Source organism: Macrotis lagotis, chromosome X (genome assembly GCF_037893015.1).
Source record: "Macrotis lagotis isolate mMagLag1 chromosome X, bilby.v1.9.chrom.fasta, whole genome shotgun sequence".
NCBI classification, from domain to species: domain Eukaryota; kingdom Metazoa; phylum Chordata; class Mammalia; order Peramelemorphia; family Peramelidae; genus Macrotis; species Macrotis lagotis.
This window is the reverse complement of record NC_133666.1, coordinates 502109657-502132899: the sequence shown is the minus strand read 5'-3', so window position 1 is coordinate 502132899 and position 23243 is coordinate 502109657. Positions and strand designations below refer to the sequence as shown.

The 23243-nt window shown below is 33.7% G+C and overlaps 1 protein-coding gene across 2 annotated transcripts in view; it reads right to left on the bottom strand.

Annotated features, from left to right (window-relative positions):
- Positions 1 to 23243, bottom strand: part of CTDP1 (CTD phosphatase subunit 1) — a 155624-nt gene that overhangs the window by 84060 nt on the left and 48321 nt on the right. For both annotated transcript variants that reach the window (XM_074204321.1, XM_074204319.1), the window contains exons 9-10: positions 17587 to 17728; positions 15167 to 15397 (exon numbers count right to left, since the gene is read on the bottom strand). In XM_074204321.1, the coding sequence (XP_074060422.1) occupies positions 15167 to 15397; positions 17587 to 17728 (373 nt within the window). The remainder of the gene's footprint in view (positions 1 to 15166; positions 15398 to 17586; positions 17729 to 23243) is intronic.

The window sequence follows — 23243 nt, the reverse complement described above, 5'->3', positions numbered from 1 at the left end:
TATGTAAAATCTTGTATATACTAGACTACTATTTTCTTTCAAGAAAATTGGATTATTCTTAATTTTTTAATCAATTTTGTTTACCTTCACTTTCACCATCCTCCAGGATATGACCCCAAACGAATGGATTTTATTTCCTACCATGCAATATGTAGTTAGCTTCCAGTCTAATTCAATCATCTAATCTCAATGTCTTATGAACAGATTCAGGCTATTCCCTTCCCTTAGAAGCCTTCCCCTTTCCTTATTATCTATTGTAATAAATGTGTCCTTTTTTTCAAGGTTCAGCTCTACAATAAAGGCTTTCCTAATTACTACAGTCTTCAATAATTTTCCCCTTCTCTGATCTCCTGCAGTTTTGCCTTTCTCATAAACTGGCATTTGCTTATCCCTAGTCTTACTTTATTTGCTTTTTCCTCATGTATTCCTACATAGTAGAATCCTTAAGAACAGGGATAACATATGCTTCTATCTGTTCTCCTATAACAACACACTGAGTTTATGACTGAAAACCTTCTCAGCAGGGAACCATTAAGATCTTAATAAAAACACATTTCTTCCTATCCTGTACTTGCAAAAATGTTATTTTGATTAAAGACTTATTTTCAGCTAAAGTTTTATTGTAAACTTGCTTTACTCTTAGTACTTAATATGAGCCAACAATGTGACCGCTTTTGAAAAAGACAACAAAATCTTTAGAGCATATTAATAAAAATGTGGTATCCTGAAAAGTCATTCTAACACTGTTTTCAAAACTCCACCCTGTATTATGCTTTGTAACCTACAAACACTTTCAAATAAATGTTTAGTAAAGGATCAGTAAAGGAACTTTGTGATCTAATTGTTATCTAACATAGACATAAACATTGCAAGAGATTAAAAAGAAAAATGGCTTAGATAACAGAACCAAAGGGCAAAGTAGAAACAGAAAGAATCCAATGATTACCTCATGAAAAGAGATCCTAAAATGAAAAATCCTAGGAATATCACAATCAAATCCCAGAACTCCAATATAAAGAAGAAAATAAAACAGTGAGGAAAAAAAGAATTCAAATGCCACATAGTCATAGTCAGGATCACATAAGTTTGAGAGGTTAACAGGATAAAGGAGTACAGGTTTTGGAACATGATATTCTGAAAGGCAAAAAATTAGTATCCAGCAAAACTGAACACAATACTATAGGGGGAAAATTGAAATTTAAAAAAACCAGAATGGAATAGAAAATCTGCCATTCAAACACAAGACTTAAGAGGAAACCATGAATAAAAGAAAAATTAAAAGAGAATTAATGATAAATGGTGACATAAATAACTTAGATAAAGAGTATGGTTGTAAGTCTATTATTCTGGGATAACCTCAAAAAAAAAAAGAATAAAAGGGTAAAAATGTGGGATGCACTGAGAGAAGGGGGAAGGAAGAAGAAGAATGGTAAACTATCTCACAAGAAAGACTTTAAAATAGAAAGAAAATTGGAAGGGGGAGAACAGGCAACATTTAAATACTTGAATTCTCATTTAACCTGGTTCAAAGGAAAAACACACACACACACACACACACACACACACACACACACACACACACAAAATTGGGCAAAGAAACTCAATTTACATAATAGAGAAGCAGGAGGGGAAGAGGCTAAGAATAATGGTAGAGGTATATGGTAATAGATTTACTTTACAGATATGATTTCTCTCTCATCATATTCAACTGAGATCAATGCATACCATGGAAACAATGTAAAGACTAACAGAATGCCTTCTGTAGGGGTGGGGGGAGGGAAGCAATAATGGGGAAAAAATTTTAAAACTCAAAATAAATAAAATCTTTCTTAAAAATATATTATGATAAATTAAGTAAGATAATGATCAAAAGCTAAATAAATTTTTGGAGAGGGGAAAAAGTCAAAAAAGAGAAGGATAACGAAGAGAGTAGGAAAGAGAAACACATGGTTACCAAATACAGCTGTGACTATGAATAAGATGAACTCATTTACAAAATAGGATAACAGAATAGATTAGAAACCAGAATCAACAACATGTTACTTAAAAGAAACACATTTGAAAACAAAAATATATACACAGAATTAAAATAAGAACCTGGAGCAGAATCTACTAAGCTTCATCTGAAGTTGGAAAAAAAAAGATGAGAAAGCAATCATGTTTGCAGACAAAAAAATAAAATAAAAAAATAAACCTAACTAAAAGATATAATTGTGGAAACTGTATTTTCCTAAAAGTACCAGAAAGTGAAGCAATATTAATATCTATGTACCAAATGGCAGAGCATCCCAAATTCTTGAATTACAGGAAAGAGATAGTAAAATTGAACTGGTAGGACACCTCAATTTACCCCTCCTTAAATATAGCTAAATCTAACTTTTAAATAAAAAAGAAGTTGAAGAAAGTTTTAGAAAATTTAGATATGACTGACCTCTGGAGAACACAAAAACTGACACTTGTATTAGAGCATAAAAGCCCTACAAGCAAATGCAAAGAAGCAGAAATATTAAAGGCACCCTTTTCAAATCATAAGGCCAAAATAACCCAAACCCTATATTCAATAAAGAACCATAGAAGCATAGACTAAAAATTCAATAATCTAAATACTAAAGAATAAGTGAGTCAAAATACAAATCACAGAAACAATCAACAACTTCATTAAAGATAATGAAAACAATGAGACAACAAACCAAAATTTATGGGATGCAATCAAAGCAACAGTTGAGGAAAATTTGTATCTCTAAAAGCTTATGTCAATAAATGAGAGAGCAAGAGTAAATAATGTATTGGGTATGTCACTATAAAAAAAGTTACAACCCCCCCCAAAATGAAAAAATCCTAATAAGTACCAAAGAGAAATCCTGAAAAATCAAAGGAGAGGTTAATAAAATTGAAAGTAAAGGGAAAAAAATTACTGGATAAAAAAACTAGGAGTGGTTTTATGTGGAAAAATACAATAAAATAGGTAAACGACTGGCTAATTTAATTTTAAAAATATAGAAAACCAATTTAACAATATCAAAGTGAAAATCAATGAAGATGAAATTAAAGTAATCATTAGGAACTATTATGCCCAATTATGTTCCAATAAATCTGACAACCTAAATGAAATGGATGAATATTTACAAAAAATATAAATGGCCAGATTAACAGAAGTGGGGGGGAAGAGTACTTTGGTAACTCATTCTTAGAAAAAGAAACTGTACAAACCATAAATGAGTTCCCTAAGTGGAGAAAAAAAAAGAAATTCCTATAACCAGATGGATTTACAAGTGAATTCTACCAAACATATAAAAAACTATTTATTAATACTATGTAAACAGTTAGAAAAATATTTTTCAAATTATTTTTGTGATACAAATTTGGCTTTGATACCTAAATCAAGAAAAACAAAAACTACAAACCAATTTTTTCTAATCATACAACAATTTTAAACAAAATACTAGCAATATATTAAAAGGATCATTATGACCAGGTTGGGATTTAAAAATACCAGGAATGCCAGACTAGTTTTCTAATTATAAAAAAACCATAAACATAATTAACATATCAATAATTAAAACAACAAATGTTGTATGAGTATACAAGAGAGGCACATAAAGATTCTGACAAAATACAACCCATAAAAAAGGAAACAAGGAATATCTTATGACATATTCCTCTGATAAACATCTTCTTTCTCAAATATATAGGGATCTGAGTCAAATTTAAACAAAAATTAAGAGCCATTAGATAAAAGATCAAAGGCTATAAACAGGCAGCTTTCAGAAGAAGAAATCAAAGTTATCAATAATCACATGAAAAAATGCTCTAAGTCACTTGAAAACAACTCAAGAGAAACTACCTCACAGCTCTCAAATTATTCTAAAAAAAGGCAAATGGAAAAATGTCAAATGCTAGATAAGATGTAGAAAAAGATAAAGTAATGCACTGCTAGTGAAGCTGTGAACTGATCCAAAAGTTTTGGAGAACAACTTAAAACACTGCCCAAAGGGCTGCGGAACTGTGCATACTCTTTGACTCAGCAATGCCATTGCTAGGTCTGTAACCCTGAGGGATCAAAGAGGAAAAAGACCTCAATGTTCAGAAATACTTACAGCAGGTCTTTTAGAAATAAATGGAAACTGAGGGGATGGTCATCAATTGGGAAATGACTGACCAAATATTGCCTTCTCTCTCTCTCTTATTTTTTTTTTTTGGGGGGGGCTAACTCTGAATCTCCTTACCCTTCTGGATAAACTTGCCTAAAATATGTATACTGTGTGCATGTGTAAAGATGGCACAACAGACAGAGTACCAGGTCTAAAGTAAGGAAGATCTGATTTCAAATCCAACTTCAATATCAAGTCACATAACCCCCTTTGCCTCAGTTCCTCACCTGTAAAATTAGTTGGAAAAGGAAATGGCAAACTACTCCAATATCTCTGCTAATAAAACCCCAAACAACAGCATATAAAAAACATTACCAATTATTCAAGCTATTGTAGTTTCTAATCTTTTTTGATATGGGGCATATTTTTGTACTGGTTGCCAATAAAGTACTTTATACACATTTTGTTAAAATTTCTTTTCTTCTTCCAAAAGACCAAATATAAAAGCTATTATGAAATAATTGTAATAATAATAGTAATTCATTTGTATACTTTGCAGTTTTAAAAATCTTTCCTTGTAACAATCCTGAAGTAGAATACCTGGACCATCACCCTCATTTTGCAAATAAAGAAACCATAGTTACACTACTCAGTAAAATAGCTGGGTTTCAAATCCAATTTTTCCAAATCATCTAGCATTTTTTCATTATATCATACTATCTTTGACAAAGATGCTTCTAATACTATCAGTTACTATGCACTATCAGAAGCAAATCTAGAATGACTCCCTTTCTTTAAAGTACAGAAGTTCTATTCAGAGATCTCCCAGTAATACTTCATCTGTCTGGCAAAAATTTTTATACTTTTCTTCTCATCCACTAATTCCTTTAGTTCCTCTGGTATCCATCCTGTAGTAAACACAGCTCTGTTATTTCAACAGAATAGGAAGCCTTCTCAAGTGGAAATCCCCTCCACTAGTTAAGATTAATAACTTATTTATAACTCAGTAGTGTCTCACATAACCTACCACTCTGGAGCTTTTAACACTATTTTCCACCTCCTGAACATTCTTGCAACACTGCTCCTTGGTTCTCCTTCTACCCATCTGACTTCTCTTCACTTTTTTTTTTTCTTTTTGCTAAATCATCCTTCCATCCCTGAGTTTGGCTTTCTAGTATTTCATTCTAGGACCTCTCTACTCTGTAATTGCTCTTTCTTAGTAACCTAATCTTCTCCTGGGAGGAGATCAAGCATTATCTTTATAGAAGTGAATCTCAGCCCTAACCCCTTTAAACACTAGTATAATGTTACCAATTGCCAGCTGAACATTCCCACATGGAATTCCTAAAGTTATCTCAAATTTAATCACAATTCAAAAATGGAAACCCAAAATCATACCCTCTTTGAAACTTCCCCATCATCAACAGCACCATCATTCTTAGAAAGTGGCTGCTATTTTCGCTTACAATTGGTTAATATTAGACTGATTTATTAGTCTTTGGTAAATAAACTTAAGCTTACTTCGTTTAAAAACAAATGTTTCATCAGAAAAATCAGCATCTAGAATCTTTGAATCAGAGGTCAATTGACTCAATACAATACTCAACACTTAAAAATATTACAGATAAAAAAAGATCATTCAGCCTTTGCCAGAAAACTGATGCCACCTACCACTTATCAAAGTATTATTCAAAGTAAATTTTAGATATTCTTAATCAGTAAGAAATTATTTCTTATGGATCCAACAATAATATTACTCCAACTTTGCCTTCTCACAAATGGCTCAATTTACTAAAAGCCTACTATGTGCAAATTTCTCTGTTAGGTTCTTGAGATACATAAAGAAAGCTTGAACAACTTCATATATTTGAAAACATCCATCTCCTGATTCTCCTTCCTTCACCTTCTAGTCTTTTACTTCTGATATAATTCAGTTTATCAACAGTCCAAGATATCCAGTTTCATCAACATAGAAAACATAGAAAAGAATGAAACTTAATGAAGATCCCAAACCAGTCTATGACCTAGAAAATAAATCCTCAGGACTACTAAGGAAACTACTCCAAAGAGACAAAGAGCACAGGCAAACAGTCTACAAAGAGGCTGCATGTGCCAGACACAATGCTAAGTCCAGGGGTACAAAGAAAGGCAGAAATAATCTCTGTCCTTAAGGAGCTCACATTCTAAGTAGGGTAGAAAACATACAAATAGAAAGACACATAAAAGATATATAAGGAATAGCTGAAAAACAACATGGGGGAGGACATTAACAACTGGGTCTAAGGTCTGTTGCAGAAAGTGGAATTGGAGCTTGATCTTGAAAAGAAACAAGGAAAATTAAAAGACAAGAGATGACAATGGCAAAACATTCTAAACATGCAGCAGAGCCAGTGAAAAGGTACAAAGAAGGTAAATGGTATATCAAACTCAAAAAAAAGCAAGTAGGTAAGAGTAGCTGATTTGTATTCTGTGTGAAAAGAAATGAAATTTAAGAAAACTGCAAAGGAAGGAAGTAATCAGGTTATAAAAAAAACTTGAAATACTAAATGGATGTCTTGCATGTGACTCTAGAAGGGATAGAGAGCCACTGAACAAGGCATGACATGGTAAGACTTTCACTTTGGGAAAATTATTTTGGCAAAAAGTGGAAGATAGACTAGAATGGGGAGAGACTTGAGACAGTGAGAACAATTTAAAGTTTTTGGAACAGTCCAGGAAGAAGTGGTGAGGGTCTGATCTAGAGTGGTGGAGGTCTGACCTAGAGTGGTGGCTGTGTATGTGAAGAGAAGGTAATATGTATTTGAAAGTTGTATGGGGCAGCTCGGTGGCGCAGCGGATAGAGCACTGGCCCTGGAGTAAGGAGTACCTGAGTTCAAACCCAGCCTCAGACAATAATTACCTAGCTGTGTGGCCTTGGGCAAGCCACTTAAGCCCATTGCCTTGCAAAAAACCCCAAAAAAACAAAAACACATTCACAGAGGGCAACTACATATGTGCAGTGGATAGAGCATTCAGGAGAACTGGAGTTAAAAATCTGGCCTCAGACACTTCTTACTTAACTGTGTGACCATGGCCAAGTCACTTAACCCCACTGCCTTACAAAAACCTAAAAAACCAAAACCCAAAGCAAAAATAATAATGTTTTTAAAATGTTCTAAATCACAACTCACTTTGCAATTGTTCAGTTGATTTCAGTTGTGTCTGACTCTTCATGAACCCACTGAAGTTTTCTTGGCAAAGATACTGGAGCAGTTTGCCATTTCCTTTTCCATCTCATTTTTACAGATGAGGAAATTGAAGTAAACAGGATTAAGTGACTAGCCCTGATTCACATAGCTAATAAGTACTGGATACTAGAATCGAATTCAGGAAGTTGAGTCTTCTCAACTTCAGGTCAGCAATCTAGACACTGTGCCACCTAATTGCCCCATTACTGAGAGAGCAAATGAAACTAAGTGAGGTACTACTTCATAGCTATCAGATGGGTTAACATGACAGAAAAGAAAAACAACAAATTCTAAAGGGGATGTAGGGAAAAACAGGACAGCAATGAATTTTTGGTGGAGTTGTAAAGTCAACTATTCTGGAGAACAATTTGGAATTAAGCCTAAAGGGCTATAAAATTTGACTTGGTAAAACCACGAATAGGCCTATATCCCAAAAGATTAATTGATAGGACATATATGTACAAAAATATTGATAATAGCTCTTTTTGTGGTGGAAAAGAACTGGAAATCAAGGGGCTGTTCATCAATTAGAGGTTGGTTGAAAAAAATTGTGGTCCATGATTTTGATGGAATACTATCATTTTATAAGAGATAACAAGCAGGACGATTTCAGAAAAAGACTTTAAATCAAAATGAGTATAAGTTTATAGAAGAAGAAAAACAGACCTTTAATGAAACAGAAGTCATGCAAGTATTCCTCATAAAAAGAGTAGAAAATTTAATATATACATGAGATACATAAAAAGAGAAATATGAACAAACAACTTTAAAGTACTAATTGGGATTAAATGATTTACATTATTATAAGGGATAATACAGATAGTCTCTAAAAACTATATTATCATCAGAGATCATAGAGGGAGTTTAATTAGAAAACCTAGAAGTAAAACTCAAATAATATCTTTAATAAAAATTAAAAAAAAAAAAAGAAAACCTAGAAGTGATTCTGTGATTCTGTTATGTTCTAATGATTTTAAAGAAAGAATAGAAATGGTAGAGTAGCAGCATACATCTGGAGAGAAGGGAAATCAGAGGAAGAATGTGCAGTGAAAAGGTAGAAGTCTATAAAACAAGAAAGGGAAGGGAGGTGCTTTTAGTACTTTCATTTGAATTGGTCAAGAGATAAGAATACAGATACATAGTGTTGAGTACAGAAATACACCTTACCCAAGAAGGAAATAGGGTGGGGGAAAAAAGTTTAAAAAAAAAAGGGAAGATACAAATATGGTCTTGATACCTAAATCAGGAAGAGTTAAAACAGAGAAAGAAAACTATAGGCTAATTTCCCTAATGAATATTGATATAAACACTTAAAATAAATTATTAGCAAGAAAACAATAGCAAACTATAGACCAATTTCCTTAATGAACATTGACAATATTTTAAATAAAATATTAGCAAGAAGACAATAGCAATAAATTGTAGAAATAATATACTGCGACTTGGCTGGATTTATAACAAAAATGTAGAATTGGTTCAAAATCAGAAAAACTATAACATAATTCAAATTATCTACCCAAAACTAAGAGCAAACAATAGGGATAATGGACATCTTTCCAATAAGACTACGAGTAAAGCAGGGCTATCATCATCATTATTTTGCAATATTGTACTAGAAATGATATACATATAGCAAGAAGAAAAAGAAATTGAAAGATAAAAATAGAGGGAAAAAATTTATACATTTTTTGCAGCTATGATGTCTTTGAGAAGCCTAGAAAGTTAACTTAAAGAAAGAACACTTTCAATTAATTAACAACTCCAGCAAAGCTACACAATATAAAATACATCTACATAAATGACTTCCATTTCTAGTAGGAAGAGACAAAAAGGAGAAATTGCATAAAAAAACAAGCATATAAAATACCTGGGAGTATACCTACCAAAACACACAGAGTAACTATATGAGCACAATTACAAAACTCTATATACAGATGTAAATAAATGGAAAAATATTAATTGCTCTTGAGTAAGTTAAGCCAGTATAATAAAATCCATAATATTATCAAAATTAATTTATTTATTCAATGCTGAACAAACTACCAAAAGATAATTCGGTGAGCTAGAAAAAAATATTAACAAAATTCATCCTGATAAACAAAAGGTCAAGAATATCCATAGAAATAATGAAAAGAGGGGCAGCTAGGTGGCATAGTGGATAAAGCACCGACCCTGGAGTCAGGAGTACCTGGGTTCAAATTCAGTACCCAGCTGTGTGGCCTTGGGCAAGCCACTTAACGCTGTTTGCCTTGCAAAAAAAAAAAAAAAAAAAAGAATGAAAAGGAAAAAAAAGGAAGGAAGGGAGGCTGTGAGTACCAGAACTCAAAATACATAACAAAGTCATAATCATTAAAGTAATTTCATATTGGATCATAAACAGAAAGATTAATTTATAAGACATTTCGGGTATATAACATACAAAAGCAAAATAGCATAGTGTCCTAAAGCTCGATAAACCCAATGATCCTAATTCTTCGGAAGAGAACTCATTATTTGAGGAAAAACTATTGGGAAAAATGGAGAGCAGTTTGAAAGAAGATTTCATTCTACATACCAAGACAAGCTCCAAATAATTGTGACTTAGACTTACAGGGTAACATCTTAAGCAAATTAGGGGAGCATGGAAGAAATTAACTGTATATCTAGGGAAAAGGGAAGAGGTAATAATTTTTAAAAAATAAGTTCATAAGAGATAGAATGGACCCTTTTAATTATTTAAAATTTAGAAGTTTTTATAAGAACAAACTAATACAGCTAAAATTAGAAGTAGAAAATTGGCAAAAAAAAATTTGTTGCAAGTAACCTCTAATAATGGGCTTATCTAAGGTATATATAAAAAAGTGAATCAAATTCATAAAATAAGAGCTATTACCCCAAATGATAAGTGGCCAATGGCTATGGATTAGCAGCTTTCAGATCAGTATCTTTATGAAAAAATGGTCTAAATCACTAAAAACTAGAAAAATTTGAAAATTAGAGAAAAATACTCTTAAGTACTACCTCATACCCATCAGATTGGAGAAAGTGACAAAAAAGGGAAAGGACTAATACTGTTAAGGATGTGGAAAAAAGTATTACTTTGATGCACTGCTGGTGAAGGTATGAACCAGTCTAGCCATTTTGGACAGCAATTTGGCACTGTGACCCAAACCCTTTCAACAATGGATATCTTTTGATGCCACAAACCATTACTCATTCTATTTCTCTCAAGAAATCAAAGAAAGGGGACAAGATTACATATGTTCAAAAGTAATCATAGTAATTATTTTTGTGGTAGCAAAGAATTGAAAACTTAGGGAGTGGAGCACCCATTGATAGGAGAATGGCTAAATGAGATAAAGTATAATAATGTCTTGGAATACTTTTCTGTTCTTAGAAATAAGAAAGGAGTTGAATCAGGGAAGGCTTTTGTGAGGTGATTCAAAATGATAGAAAGAACCAGCATAACAATTTATACAATGACAATAATATTATAAAGACAAATAATTGAGTTATGAATTCTAATCAACACAATGACCAGCTATAATTAGTGATGAACTAAAGAGTACAGAAGCATACTTTTATTTTGGTGGTAAGGGAAGAGGTTTCATAGCTAACAATGGGAATTTTCTGATTTGACCATACATAATTGTAATGGATTTTGTTTTTCTTGATTTCTCAAAGGGTAAGAGAGGGAAATTGAAGGGAGAGAATTCAGACCTGAAAAAAATTTTTTTTAAATGGTTTATTAACTAATCATGAAACATAATGGAACTTGATTCTCCAGATGTAGTCTGACCAGGGAAATCCTTACTTTACTCATTTTGGAAACTATACCTCCCATACTGAATGAAAGCTTATGATCATGTTAGCTTCTGGAGTTGTAATGATACATTGTTGACTGGTTGAGCTGCAGTCGATCATAGCAGTTTATCCCTGTTTTATAAGAACTGCTTGTTATCTAGAGCATTCCCCCCCTATCCTGTAAATGAAGAATGGAATTTGTGAGCACAAGAACTCATTACCGTGAGTCAGAAGATCTGAGTTTGAATTCCATTTCTTGTCAGAATTCTGCTACTTGAGTAACTATAACCTCCCTAGGCCTCAGTCTCCTCATCTAATAAAAGGAAGGGACTGGTCTCTGAGGTACTTCCTAGTTCTAAAGTAGACAACATACAATTTCTGCTCAGCTTTACCAAATTTAAGATTGTTAGCTTCAATTTATTCTTTGATCCTGTTGCAGTCTTACCTCTAACTTTTTATTGTATTAATTATTTGGCACTCAATGATAATTTAATGATAGCTGCTAATATCATTCTTGGCTACCTTCTTCCTTAGTAGTTTGAAATTGATTGCACAGATGAAAAAGTCACTGACTTGGGCAACTATTCAAACTTCACACAATAAAAACAAAACATAAATGGCATCTGGTACAACTTCATTGTCCTTTACTATTAATGTCAGAAGCCTTAATGCAGGGACTAAAAAGTCACAGATGTTAATATTTTAAAGGTAAACAATGGGATAACATAAAATCAAACTTTTTAATAATGAAATTCTTCATTGTTCAAAATAGAATGTATCAATGAGATCTCAATATCTACCATCAGCATTCAGGTTTTTTTTTAAATCATTTTGAATTTCTAGCAATCCTGCCAAACTCATTGTAAAAACTATTTTTATTATACATTAATTCTCTCCCATACATTGAATTTTTAATTAATTAGTTTAATTAATTAGGCATTTTCTTATTACTCATTTAGCAGATGGGAATTACAAACATAGGATAACATATTTCTCCCCCCAAATATTTAATTACATTATTTTGTTTCTATCATACAAAATGTTTTACCTAATAGCATGAGAAAATGGGGGGAAAAACACATCAGATCAATTAATACTGTTAAGAGTACACATGAAAAGGCAAGTGGATTTAAAAAAAACCTTTTTCATGGGTTTTTGACCCCTACTACAATATTAAAGCAACTTTATTTCCTAAAGAATAATTTTGTTGAGGGGGCGGCTAGGTTGCGCAGTGGATAGAGCACTGGCCCGAGTCAGGAGTACTTGAGTTCAAATCTGGCCTCAGACACTTAATAACTACCTAGCTGTGTGGCCTTGGGCAAGCCACTTAACCCCATTGCCTTGCAAAAAAAAAAAAAACAACTTAAAAAAGGAATAATTTTGTTGAGTAAATAAATGCAAACTATATAATAATTAGCATATTTCTCAAGAAGGATAAAATGGGAAAACAAAAAAGATTACAGATAGGAAATAACCTGATTAAAAAATCATCACAATATTTCCTTGTTAATTGGTTTGCACAATAAAGGAACAAGTGAGATAAAATATGGGATCCTACCACAATGACTTTAGCAAAATTCAGTAATGTATTAATCCTATCCAAATAATGCTTATATTTTAAAACAAACAACCACTCAATTATCTCTCTGAATCAAGTTCAGTTTACAAGAATCCACAAAATTTATTAAGTGTTAAAAAAAAGGATTGGCCAACTGTAGCCACTCCCACCACAAGAAAATCCATTAATACAATTTCAAGCCTTCAAAAATCTAAAAGGTACCTGAAATAATCTTTTCTTTACAGCTATTCTTACTGAAATGCTGCTGTGTTATCTATTTCAAAATTCCTGATAACCTTATCATTTACATACAAAAGCAAGGCATCAGTTCCACTCTATTACAGCAGAGATTCAGGAAAAATACTAGAAAGCTTAAAGGAGAATTATAAAATACTGCTTGGACCAAGAAAGGGCTACTTCTACAACTTATAAAGAAAAGGAGACAAAAATAACAAATCTATTTTTTTAATGAAGGCAAGAAAAAGAGAGATCAAAAGACTGTCCTGTTAAAAAAAGGATGAGGTAATAACTAGCCATAGTTTCAAAAAAATGTTTAAAGGGAGGTGGGGATGGGGAAGGAAAGACAAAGAAAAAACACAAAATTACTTAAATCAGAAAAACAACAGGAAGTAAAATCTAATTATGTAAAAGTTAGTAAATATTAAATTATTGTTGAGAAAGAAAAGTCAAATCTAAATCAAATTTTATTACACAAAAAGAACTTCCTATGAAACCTAAGGTAGAAGAATGACTATCTCAGATGTTAAAGTTCTACACAAGCAGACCTATTTGGATACTAGACTGCTTCAAACTTAAACAGATGGTCAGATTCATATTCATACCAGTCTTAGCTCAACAGTGCTACAAAGCATTGACTTTGAAAGAAAGGTTTGGGGATATCTCCTTGGCTTAGAGAACATTTCTTTTTAGTAGCTTCTGCCTTCTCCACTTGGTGATCAGAGCTTATTCCTGGATCCAACTGCTCTTCTTCTTCAGAAAGTTCCACTGATAGCACCACTATCATTCCCTTTGGGAACATTTGGAAATAGGTCTATCTTACTGAAGTACAAATCATTAATACAAGAAAGTGAGTATTTGTCCAAGAAAGAGTTCAACATTTTTGGTGCTTGGTCTCACCTTTGTAGAAATGGCAGTGGTTAGGACTATGGGGTTTCATGGGGATGGCAACAAAGTATTCATAAGTGAAGGGTATTATTTTCCCTTTCTGTTAACTTCCCTTCAGCTTGCATCATACAGCTTCCTCTGCCTGTAATTTGACTGAAGTAGGTAGTGCAAGGAAGGGGAGAAAGGAAAAGTAACTCTGGAAGGGGGTACACTGTCATAATTCAGGAAGCAGGATTAACTAAAGCCACTCCCAAGAAGCCTCAGTGTCCCACCTCAAATACTGGTCAAACCATCTTTCCTGAAACTAAGGGAAGAAGTTAATGCAGAATCACAGATTCCCAAAGTTGGAAGATTCCTTTGGGCTTAGCTAATCCAACTCAACCCTATCCTCCCTGCAATGACCCAGCTGACTCCTAAAGAGCTAAAGTGAAGGGAATGCAGTAATCCCTGAAGAAACTGATATTTTTTGGAAAGTTCTCAAATGCTAGAAAGTTTTCAACCTACCAATCCAAATCAGTCTCTGGAAAGTTCTGCCTATAGTTCTCAGTTGGCCTAAAACAAATCTAATCCCTCTTCTATATGACAGAAATAGAGAGGGAATGTTTTACTTGGATTTCCCCAAGTTGTCTCAAGAATACATTAATGTACTAATACATTAATATATTCTGTTATGCCTTGCTATAAGCAATGAACATTTTATAAAGTATCTGGCTTTCAACTAAGCTAGTCAATGTCTGACCTATCTTTGATTTGCTTTTGGAGAGTAAAGGATATTATTTAGTATAATATTACTTTGGATACACTCTATGAATACATGTGGGGGTCGGTTACTATTCTGATTTGACATTCTCCTTTAAAAGATCAAAGGAAGAATGTTTGGGGGTTTTTTTGGTGTCAAGAAGATACCAGGTATGATATAACCACTCAGATTTACTGTTCTTGCTGCTAAAATTTTTCAATTTTTGAGACTATGTTGACACAAATATTGTTTGAATCATGTTTCAAAAGAGATTTGAGTCTTTATTATGGAGTTTCTCATTGTTATAATTCTGTGATCATGAGGTAAGCGGTTGTTCAGTGATTGAATACCAATGACAAATAAACTGGTATAATTTATTAATGGATTAATCGATTATGGTTCAGTCCTCATTTATTTAAGTTTGAAGTCAAGATGGTCCAACCCAAATTCTCTAGCCAACAAAGGAAAATTTCTTAACTTCATATGCTAATATACTTTATATAATATAACATATAATTATATAATAATATAATTATATAATATAATAATTTTAATAAATGAATTAACTTTTCAAAATCTTTGAGTTTGAAAAAATAATTTTTGACAATTAATCTGATTGGTCCAGGCTTACTAACTAATGTACCTGAAAGAAGAATGCTCCCCATGGACTGGTAAGGTGACAGGAGAAGCTGGTGACTGGATATACAGAGATTGTCCAGAATTCTGAGTCCCCTTCCTGATTAGCTTTCCAGTGTTAGAATCATAAATTCGAACTTCTGGACCAGGTTGACACTTTGGATGGATAGGAGTTGGATGGAACAAGGCTGTTGGAAAAGCACTCTGTATATCAGGAAATGTTGCTGGACTATTTTCCCTGTTGGATAAAGATTGAACAGTTTTAAATTAGAAAATATTTTTAATATTAGTATTCAACAGAAAAGAAGAATCATGATTTTCAATTAAGAACAAAACAGATACCTCATGTCATTTCCAGAAAAAAAAAATGTAGGTATCAATAGTTAAGTAATTTTAGGAACATTCAACTACATTCGGAGGATACTTTAAATCTGTACAATGATTTGGGATTTGTGAAACCTTTCAAAAATGTAAGTGAATAATCCATTGCCATGGAATGAAAAACAGTCACACCAGTGACCATTATTACTGGGAACAGATGTGCTATACTGCTCTCATTAGGAATCTAGATGCCAGAAATTATTGGGAACCATTATAGGGTACATATGCCACAGATTTTCTGCAGTAAACTTCTTCTGTTTATCTAGCTATGACATTCAGCCTTCTGGTTAGAAAATGTTTCAAAATTCTTCGAAACCGAACTGGGCTAAACAAAACATGTTGATTTTGATTTCTCCACAGTAAATATACCGAAGTGGACTCTTGATAAAACATTTTAAATTTTGTAATAGATGCTCCTAACTCCACTTTGAAAAGTATTTATAATATTCTTCTGAAAGAATTACTAAACATAAGGTAGAAAAGAATATCTCAAATTTATTGATTAAAAAAAAACTATGCTATAGTTTTTTTATAGCAGAGCATGGGTGTCTAGCTTTTAGCTCTCCTGGGTCATATCACCCAACAAAAACTTATCAAGGGCCGCATATATAAAATTCATTATTTATTTATGACTATAATGTAACCCAGATTACCAAATGAGTATAATAAATATAATAATGTCACATGAATGGGCTTTAAGGGCTTCTGCATTAGAAAATCAATATAATTTCATTCTAAATAAGATACTTTGTTCCAGTTTCTAAATAGAAGAGGGAGAATATTTAGAGTGGGGATTTTGACTCCCTCCACTATTTTTAGTCAATATATAAATAAAAATTCATCTTTTAGCTCAGACATAAAACATACTAAATACAGGTAAATGGATTTATTGGGGGGGGAGAACAAATGTCTGAATTTATTATTCTAAGAAATTCCCTCTACCAATAAAGATCAACTGCTATGCAATTTAGTTGTTTTATTTTTTTTGCCAAGGCAATTGGATTAAGTGACTTACCCAAAGTCATATAGCTAGGTAATTATTAAGTGTCTGAGGCCGGATTTGAACTCAGGTCCTCCTGACTCCAAGGATGTTGCTCTATCCACTGTACCACCTAGCTGCCCCTAACATTCAATTTTAAATTTTCTGTTCTAAGTTCTCTCTCTTTCCAGTTCCTCCCCAACCCACTGAGAGGACAATGATATAGAAATATGCTGCACTACACAAAACATACATAATATTTTCATATTAGGCATGTGTAAATTAATTATCTGGGACACTGAGATGTTAAATGATTTGAACATGTAACACAGCCAGCATATGTCAGAGGCAAAACTTAAACCAGTTCTCTTTAACTCAGAGATTGGCTTTCCATTTACTATTTGATGCTGCTATCTCTAACTAATTTTGATTAACCACTTTAATAATAATAATAATAATAATGATGATGATGATGATGATGATGATGATAAAGAGTAATGATGGGGATAATACACCATGTCAGATAAAAAGATGTATTTGACTGTGGTCAAATAAAAGTATTGTAAATTAGAATGCTGAAGTTATAAAAAAAAAAATCAAGGTACGTTCTTTTTTGGAAGGGAAAGAATTGCAAAAATGAAACTACCTCTAGATTGATTACTTATAATAAGAGGGGAAAAGTTCAAACTAGAATGGGGTGACATGATGTAGAAACAAAGGATTTATAATGAGGAAAAGGGGTTGAGTAATGGTGAATTATTAAATGTTAAAATGTAAAAACCCACTAATTATTAATGAGTTATTTTTCCCAACACCTCTGAAGTTTATTCAAAGAAGAAGTTTTGCTCTAAATTCTAAAAAACTAATATGTCCCTCAATGTATTCTTCTTGCTAAATAAGTAATAATAAATCAGTTGTGAAAGTGAGGAGCGGGATATGAAGCAAGCTAGAAAGTCATAGGATTTTAGAGATGGAAGAGACCTAAACCATCTAGTCTAGATGTCTTAATTCTTTACCCACATATGAAATGATTCAAGAGGAAAAGTGGAAAAGTTAAGAATTTTTACCTTTGCGTTTTGATGTAATCCTCCTTTAGAGGGAAGAGTTGTTCCTCTACTTTGTCCCACCTTTCCAAGCAGCTCCACAACCAGTCAGGATTTACAACATGAAGATGTTTACACTCTTGAGCTTGTCTTACTTTCTCTGTGCCTAGTATTAAAATAATTACTCTAAAAATTAATGTTTAAGTAGTGATCTATTTAAAACAATCCCATGACTGCCCCATAAAAAAATAAAAACCAAACATATTTAAAAATGCTTTTAGACACAACTGTGTTTTTTGTTAATATTTACATCATCTCAGCCATCTTCCTTGCTACTTCTATTTCACCCTCCAAAGATCATGCCATGGAGGAAATGAGCCATTCATCTTTGAAATTTACACTCTGGATTCTTGGTGTCAGGACTGGTGAGAGCCAGACCTGAGCATCCTTCACCATCTTCTTTGTAAGAACCACCAAATCTTTTATAAGTCACATTGATGAGTTTGCATCTTATCCCAAAAGAAATAGGGAGTCATTCGAAATTTCTGAGCAGGAGAGGGGCATAGTAGGAAGTAGGGGCTTTGGATGATCTATTTCTGCAGCTGGAAGAATAATCAGAAGGCCATTATAATAGTTTAGTTAAGTAAGTGATAAAGGTCTATAGTAAGGTAATGAACTTGTAGGAAGAATCAACAGAAATAGAGAAACTACTTGTAGGTGAGTGTAGAAAATCAAAATATAATTCTGAGATCACAAACCTAGCCAGTTAAAATGGTCCAATGGGTTTGGTGTCAGGAAGACCTGAATTCAAAGCTGGCTTTTAACACTTATTATGTATGTGACCCTGGCCAATTCATTTAATCCTCTGTCTGTTTCCTCATCAGTAAAATGAGCTGGAGGAGAAGAAAATGGCAAACCACTCCAGTATCTTTGCCAAGAAAACCTCAAATGAGTTCACAAAAAGTTGAACGTAACTAAAACAATTGAAAAACAATATCTGAGTGACTAAAAGGATAAAGCAGCTAGGTGGTGTAGTGGATAGAGCTCTGGAACTCGAGTTCAAATCCAGCCTCTAACATTGCTAACTATGTGACACTCTAAGTTTTCTATCTGTATAATGAAGATAATAATAGCACCTACCTCATTTTTGAAGAAAAACATGACATCAGGGAGATGATGTGGATTTGAGTGAGGGGGTGCTGTGCTAAGTCACCAACCTCACTTTCTCCTCCAGAGTAATCAGGTCCAGCGACCAGATATGAATCAAGATAACTGGAAATTGCCCTGTGAGGCAATCAGGGTTAAGTGACTTGCCCAAAATCACCCAGCTAGTACGTGTCTGAGGTCAAATTTGAACTCAGATCCTCCTCACTTCAGGGTTGGTGCCCTACCTGATGCGTCAGACAGCTGCCTTATAGAAGAGAATATAATTTTTGAGTGAAGATGAAAATGGTAAAGAACTAAGACAAAGCAATGCCACAGAAGGCAAAGGAAAACTGGTAAAGGAAGGGGAGTCCTTAATTTTTATATTTAGGAGATGAATGGCAATTCTGGGGGTCACTTGCATAAGTAGTATGGTCAGAAGGCAGATTACAAGAAAGCATGAGTATAAATGGTATTGTAGACATTTATAGCAAATATACAAAATATACAAAATGCTAATTTGACGACATAACATAACAAGGGAAGGAATTTAAAGAATGGGAATTACAGAGTGAGAGGCAAGACTATAGGGAGCAGGTAAGGAGGCAATAAAGGAGAATCAAAAGAGGATAGGGCAACTGATTGAAGGAGCAAACCCTTGGAGAAAACAGGAAAGGATGGAATCAGGGTATAAGGCAAGGGGGTTAGACTTGGCTAGGGTAGGGTTTCCTCTTCAGAAACTGTAATACAAAATGAAATGATTCAGGATAACATAGGAGTTCTGGGGGAATGAAAAAGAAAAGAAAGAGGAGTTCATGATGCTTCGTGAGCTCAAACAGGAAAATTTCTTTGCTAAGAGGAAAAGGATATTAAAAAAAAAAAGACTGTAAGAGAACAGAAAAGGTTTGGAATAGCCAGTGCCAGAAAAACAAGGTTAGAGTCTATTTGGAAACAGAATGCAAGAATGCAACTGCAAAGGTCTGGTTCAAGTTTTAGTTACAATGATTAGAATTAGGAGGTGTCTCAAAGACTATTTCCTCTGATCCTTCCTTTCTCTAGATCAAACTTCTTAACAAAAAAGAGAGATGGATATTCTAGAGGTCATAGTAAGTACAAAGAATAAGTCCAAGGAGAGCAAGTAAGGAAGAGATGAAAAGTCAAGAGGTAATGATCATGTTTCATGTAGCAGTAATGGTAAAATCTAAACAATGACCATCACTGTGGATGGTTGGCAAAGATGTTAGGCACAATATCTGATACTGACAGCACATTAAGGTTTGCAAAGCATTATCTCATTTTAATTTAACAACCTTGTAAGATGGGCATATAAGTATATACTCTCTAGGAATAAACAAAAGCTAAGAGAAGTTAATTAATTTACCCATGGCCATATAGCTACTAAATACTTAGGGTTAGGATTTGAATCTGACTCTATTCGGGTCTTAATGACTCCAGACCTAGGCTTTGTCTTATACTATGTTGCCTGTCACATGCAGGTCAAGGAAATTTAGGAGACTGACCTCACAAATCTGCATCATCCACAGTGATATGATAAAACTTCTTAGGGGATTTAAAAAATGGACTTTAAGAGGAAGATGTTTGATGGACTGCTCCACTGGTAGTCAACAATTCTATCTCTCTTGTGGAGTTCAAGGAATATTACAGACAAGGGAAGCACATCTAGGCTTGCAACCTAAGGGTCAGGTTTAATTCCCCTCCCACCACCTATTCAAATTGTTGTTAAGTCTTGTCACTTCTACCCTCAAAACATTTCTCATATTTATCCCCTTCCCTCCACTTACTTGAACATTATCCTGGCATAATTACCTTATGCCTAGATAGACTTCTATGTCAAATTTCTAACCATTCTAGTCATTTCTCCACTTAGGTGCCATTACTAAAGCACAAATACCAGGGACTCCCTATATTTCCTCCAGACTTTAAAGTTCTTTATAATCAAATCTCTTCTTATGTTTCTAGTCTTTTGTATCCTTTACTACCCTCTACTCTATAATGTAGCAAAAACTACTACTCCCAATAACATGATTTGTTTTCAGCTCCTCAGGCTGACTCTTTTTCCCTTAACTCCACTACCTACTTAGAAAGTCCCATTTCTCCACTCATAACTGTCTGTCTTTGCTTATCTTGATAACCTTCTTAGAAACTCATCCTCTTTACCTTTGTTAAAGTACCTAAATTTGATTCCCTTATTAGAGATCAGTAATTTCCTGCCTTTGCTTTAGCCCTTCTTTCCCTCAGCATCTGCTGTCCTTTAAGTCTCTTTCTCTTTCTCTTTTACTCACAGAATACTGAAACTTATTGTCTTGTTACTTCTTTTTTTAAAAATTTCAGGGGCGGCTAGGTGGCACAGTAGATAGAGCACTGGCCTGGAGTCAGGAGTACCTGAGTTCAAATCTGGCCTCAGACACTTAATAATTACCTAGCTGTGTGGCCTTGGGCAAGCCACTTAACCCTATTTGCCTTGCAAAAAAAAAATTATTTATTAAAGGGAACAGGGTTAAGTGACTTGCCCAAGAGCACACCGCTAGGTAATTAATGAGTATCTGATGCCTAGAATTTGAACTCAGGTCCTCCTAACTCCAGAGCTGGTGTTCTAAGCACTGTGCCACCTAGCTGCCCTATCTTGTTACTTCTCTAAAGAATTTCCCTTGTGAATTTTTGTAGTGGATTGTAAACTTTTGTACAACCTGTGAATTAAAAATCTAAGCCTTTCTTACCTCCATGCATCAGAGATTCTGGTGAATTATTCTCAAAAGGAACCCACATTGGTCCTCAAGTCCTGTTCTCCAGAAGCTCATTCTCCTGATTTCAATTTACTCTATTACTATCCCCATTTTATACATGAAAGAAACCGAAGCAGACAATGACTTATTTACATAGCTAATAAGTGTCCAAGGCTAGATTTGAACTCAGGTCTTCCAGATTCTAGGTCCAATATTCAATCTAATACACCACACAATAGCCTCCATTCCCATCCTTCTAAGACAACTGAAAACTGCAATGGTCCCTGTATTCTAATTCATGGTGGAAAAAGCTCTCAGGAAAATGACTCTGCTTTAACAACTGCTCCAAAATTAACTCCTCACTACACTCAAACAATTATTTTCACTCTAGGTTTTTTCAAAACTTAACTCCATACTGGAATGCCACCAAGCCACTCTCCAACATACACAATTCCAAGTTCCCTGGAAGAAGAATAATGTCTTTCCCTCTACAAATAGTTGGAAAGATTAGTAAAGCTTTTGACAGTTCTAGAAATTCTTGCTTCCATAAGAGTTTTTTGAGCAAGGATGACTATGAGGAGTCTGGTAAAGTTTAAGAACTCCTTATAATAATGCATAAAACAAATGCATTTTTAATGCATAAGTACATTCAAATTATTGTTAAGTCTTGTCACGTCTACCCTCAAAACATTTCTCATATTTGTCCCCTTCCCTCCAACTACCTGAACATTGTCCTGGCATAATTACCTTAAGCTTAGATAAACTTCTATGTCAAGTTTCTAACCTTTCTAGTCATTTCTCCATTTAGGCACATACATTTTTTAAATGCATAAAACAAAACACAGGATTATAAAGAAAATCAATTTCATTTCAAAAAAATTGTAATTTTTTCCCCCATCAAAATTCACAGGTTTTCCTGAAAAATCTATTCAGACTCCCTACAGGAAGGGTTAAGAGGTTAAGATTCAGACAACACTGCAATCTTTAGGAGGAAAAGTTGAACAAGTTTTCTTTGCTTATATCAACTCCTGACACCTAAGAACAAACCCTTGCAGTCTCAAACCATGACATTTCCCCTCTCAAACTTTTTATCAGATCTTGCTCATTGTCCATTTCAGGTTTTGAGACATCTTTTTTTTTTTTAACATTGCCCTGTAGCTCTGGCTCTTTCTAATTCACTGATCAGTTCTCCTGATTTTTGATATTGGCTTGGCATGTCTGCTACCTGAGCTGGGACTCCTAATACTATACTTAGTACTCCCCTTGTCCCCAAGCAAGAGAAAGTTTAATAAGCACCATATGCCACGTCCATTCACAGTTCTGATAGATAATCACACTGGGTTTAAGTCAAGGGAAATGTTGAATAAATCAGTACAAGTGGGATTTTAATAAGAGATGAATATATAAGAATATATTAGCAGCAGGAAAATTAAAGATAAGGCACTATATTGCCTCAAATTAGTAAGAATTATTAAAGGAAAAGTAAACCTGAAGAAAATTTACTGTTAACTCTAACTATTTTATTCTAAGACTATATTTAGTAAAAGCAGGACAGTGAAAACAAATGGAATAGATATGGAAGCATTTTTATAATTTTCTTTTATTGGCATTAAACAGCAGAATAACCACATTTGGTCTTCCACTGCTATGATACATGGACTATATTCAAGATGTAACAGGTACTATATTCAAGATGTAACAGAAAAGAATGCCTGTCTCTGACTAAGTACAAAGAGAAGAAACCTTAATTTGGATTAGATACATCTTAACTCCTCAGTCTCATAATTTCTAAAA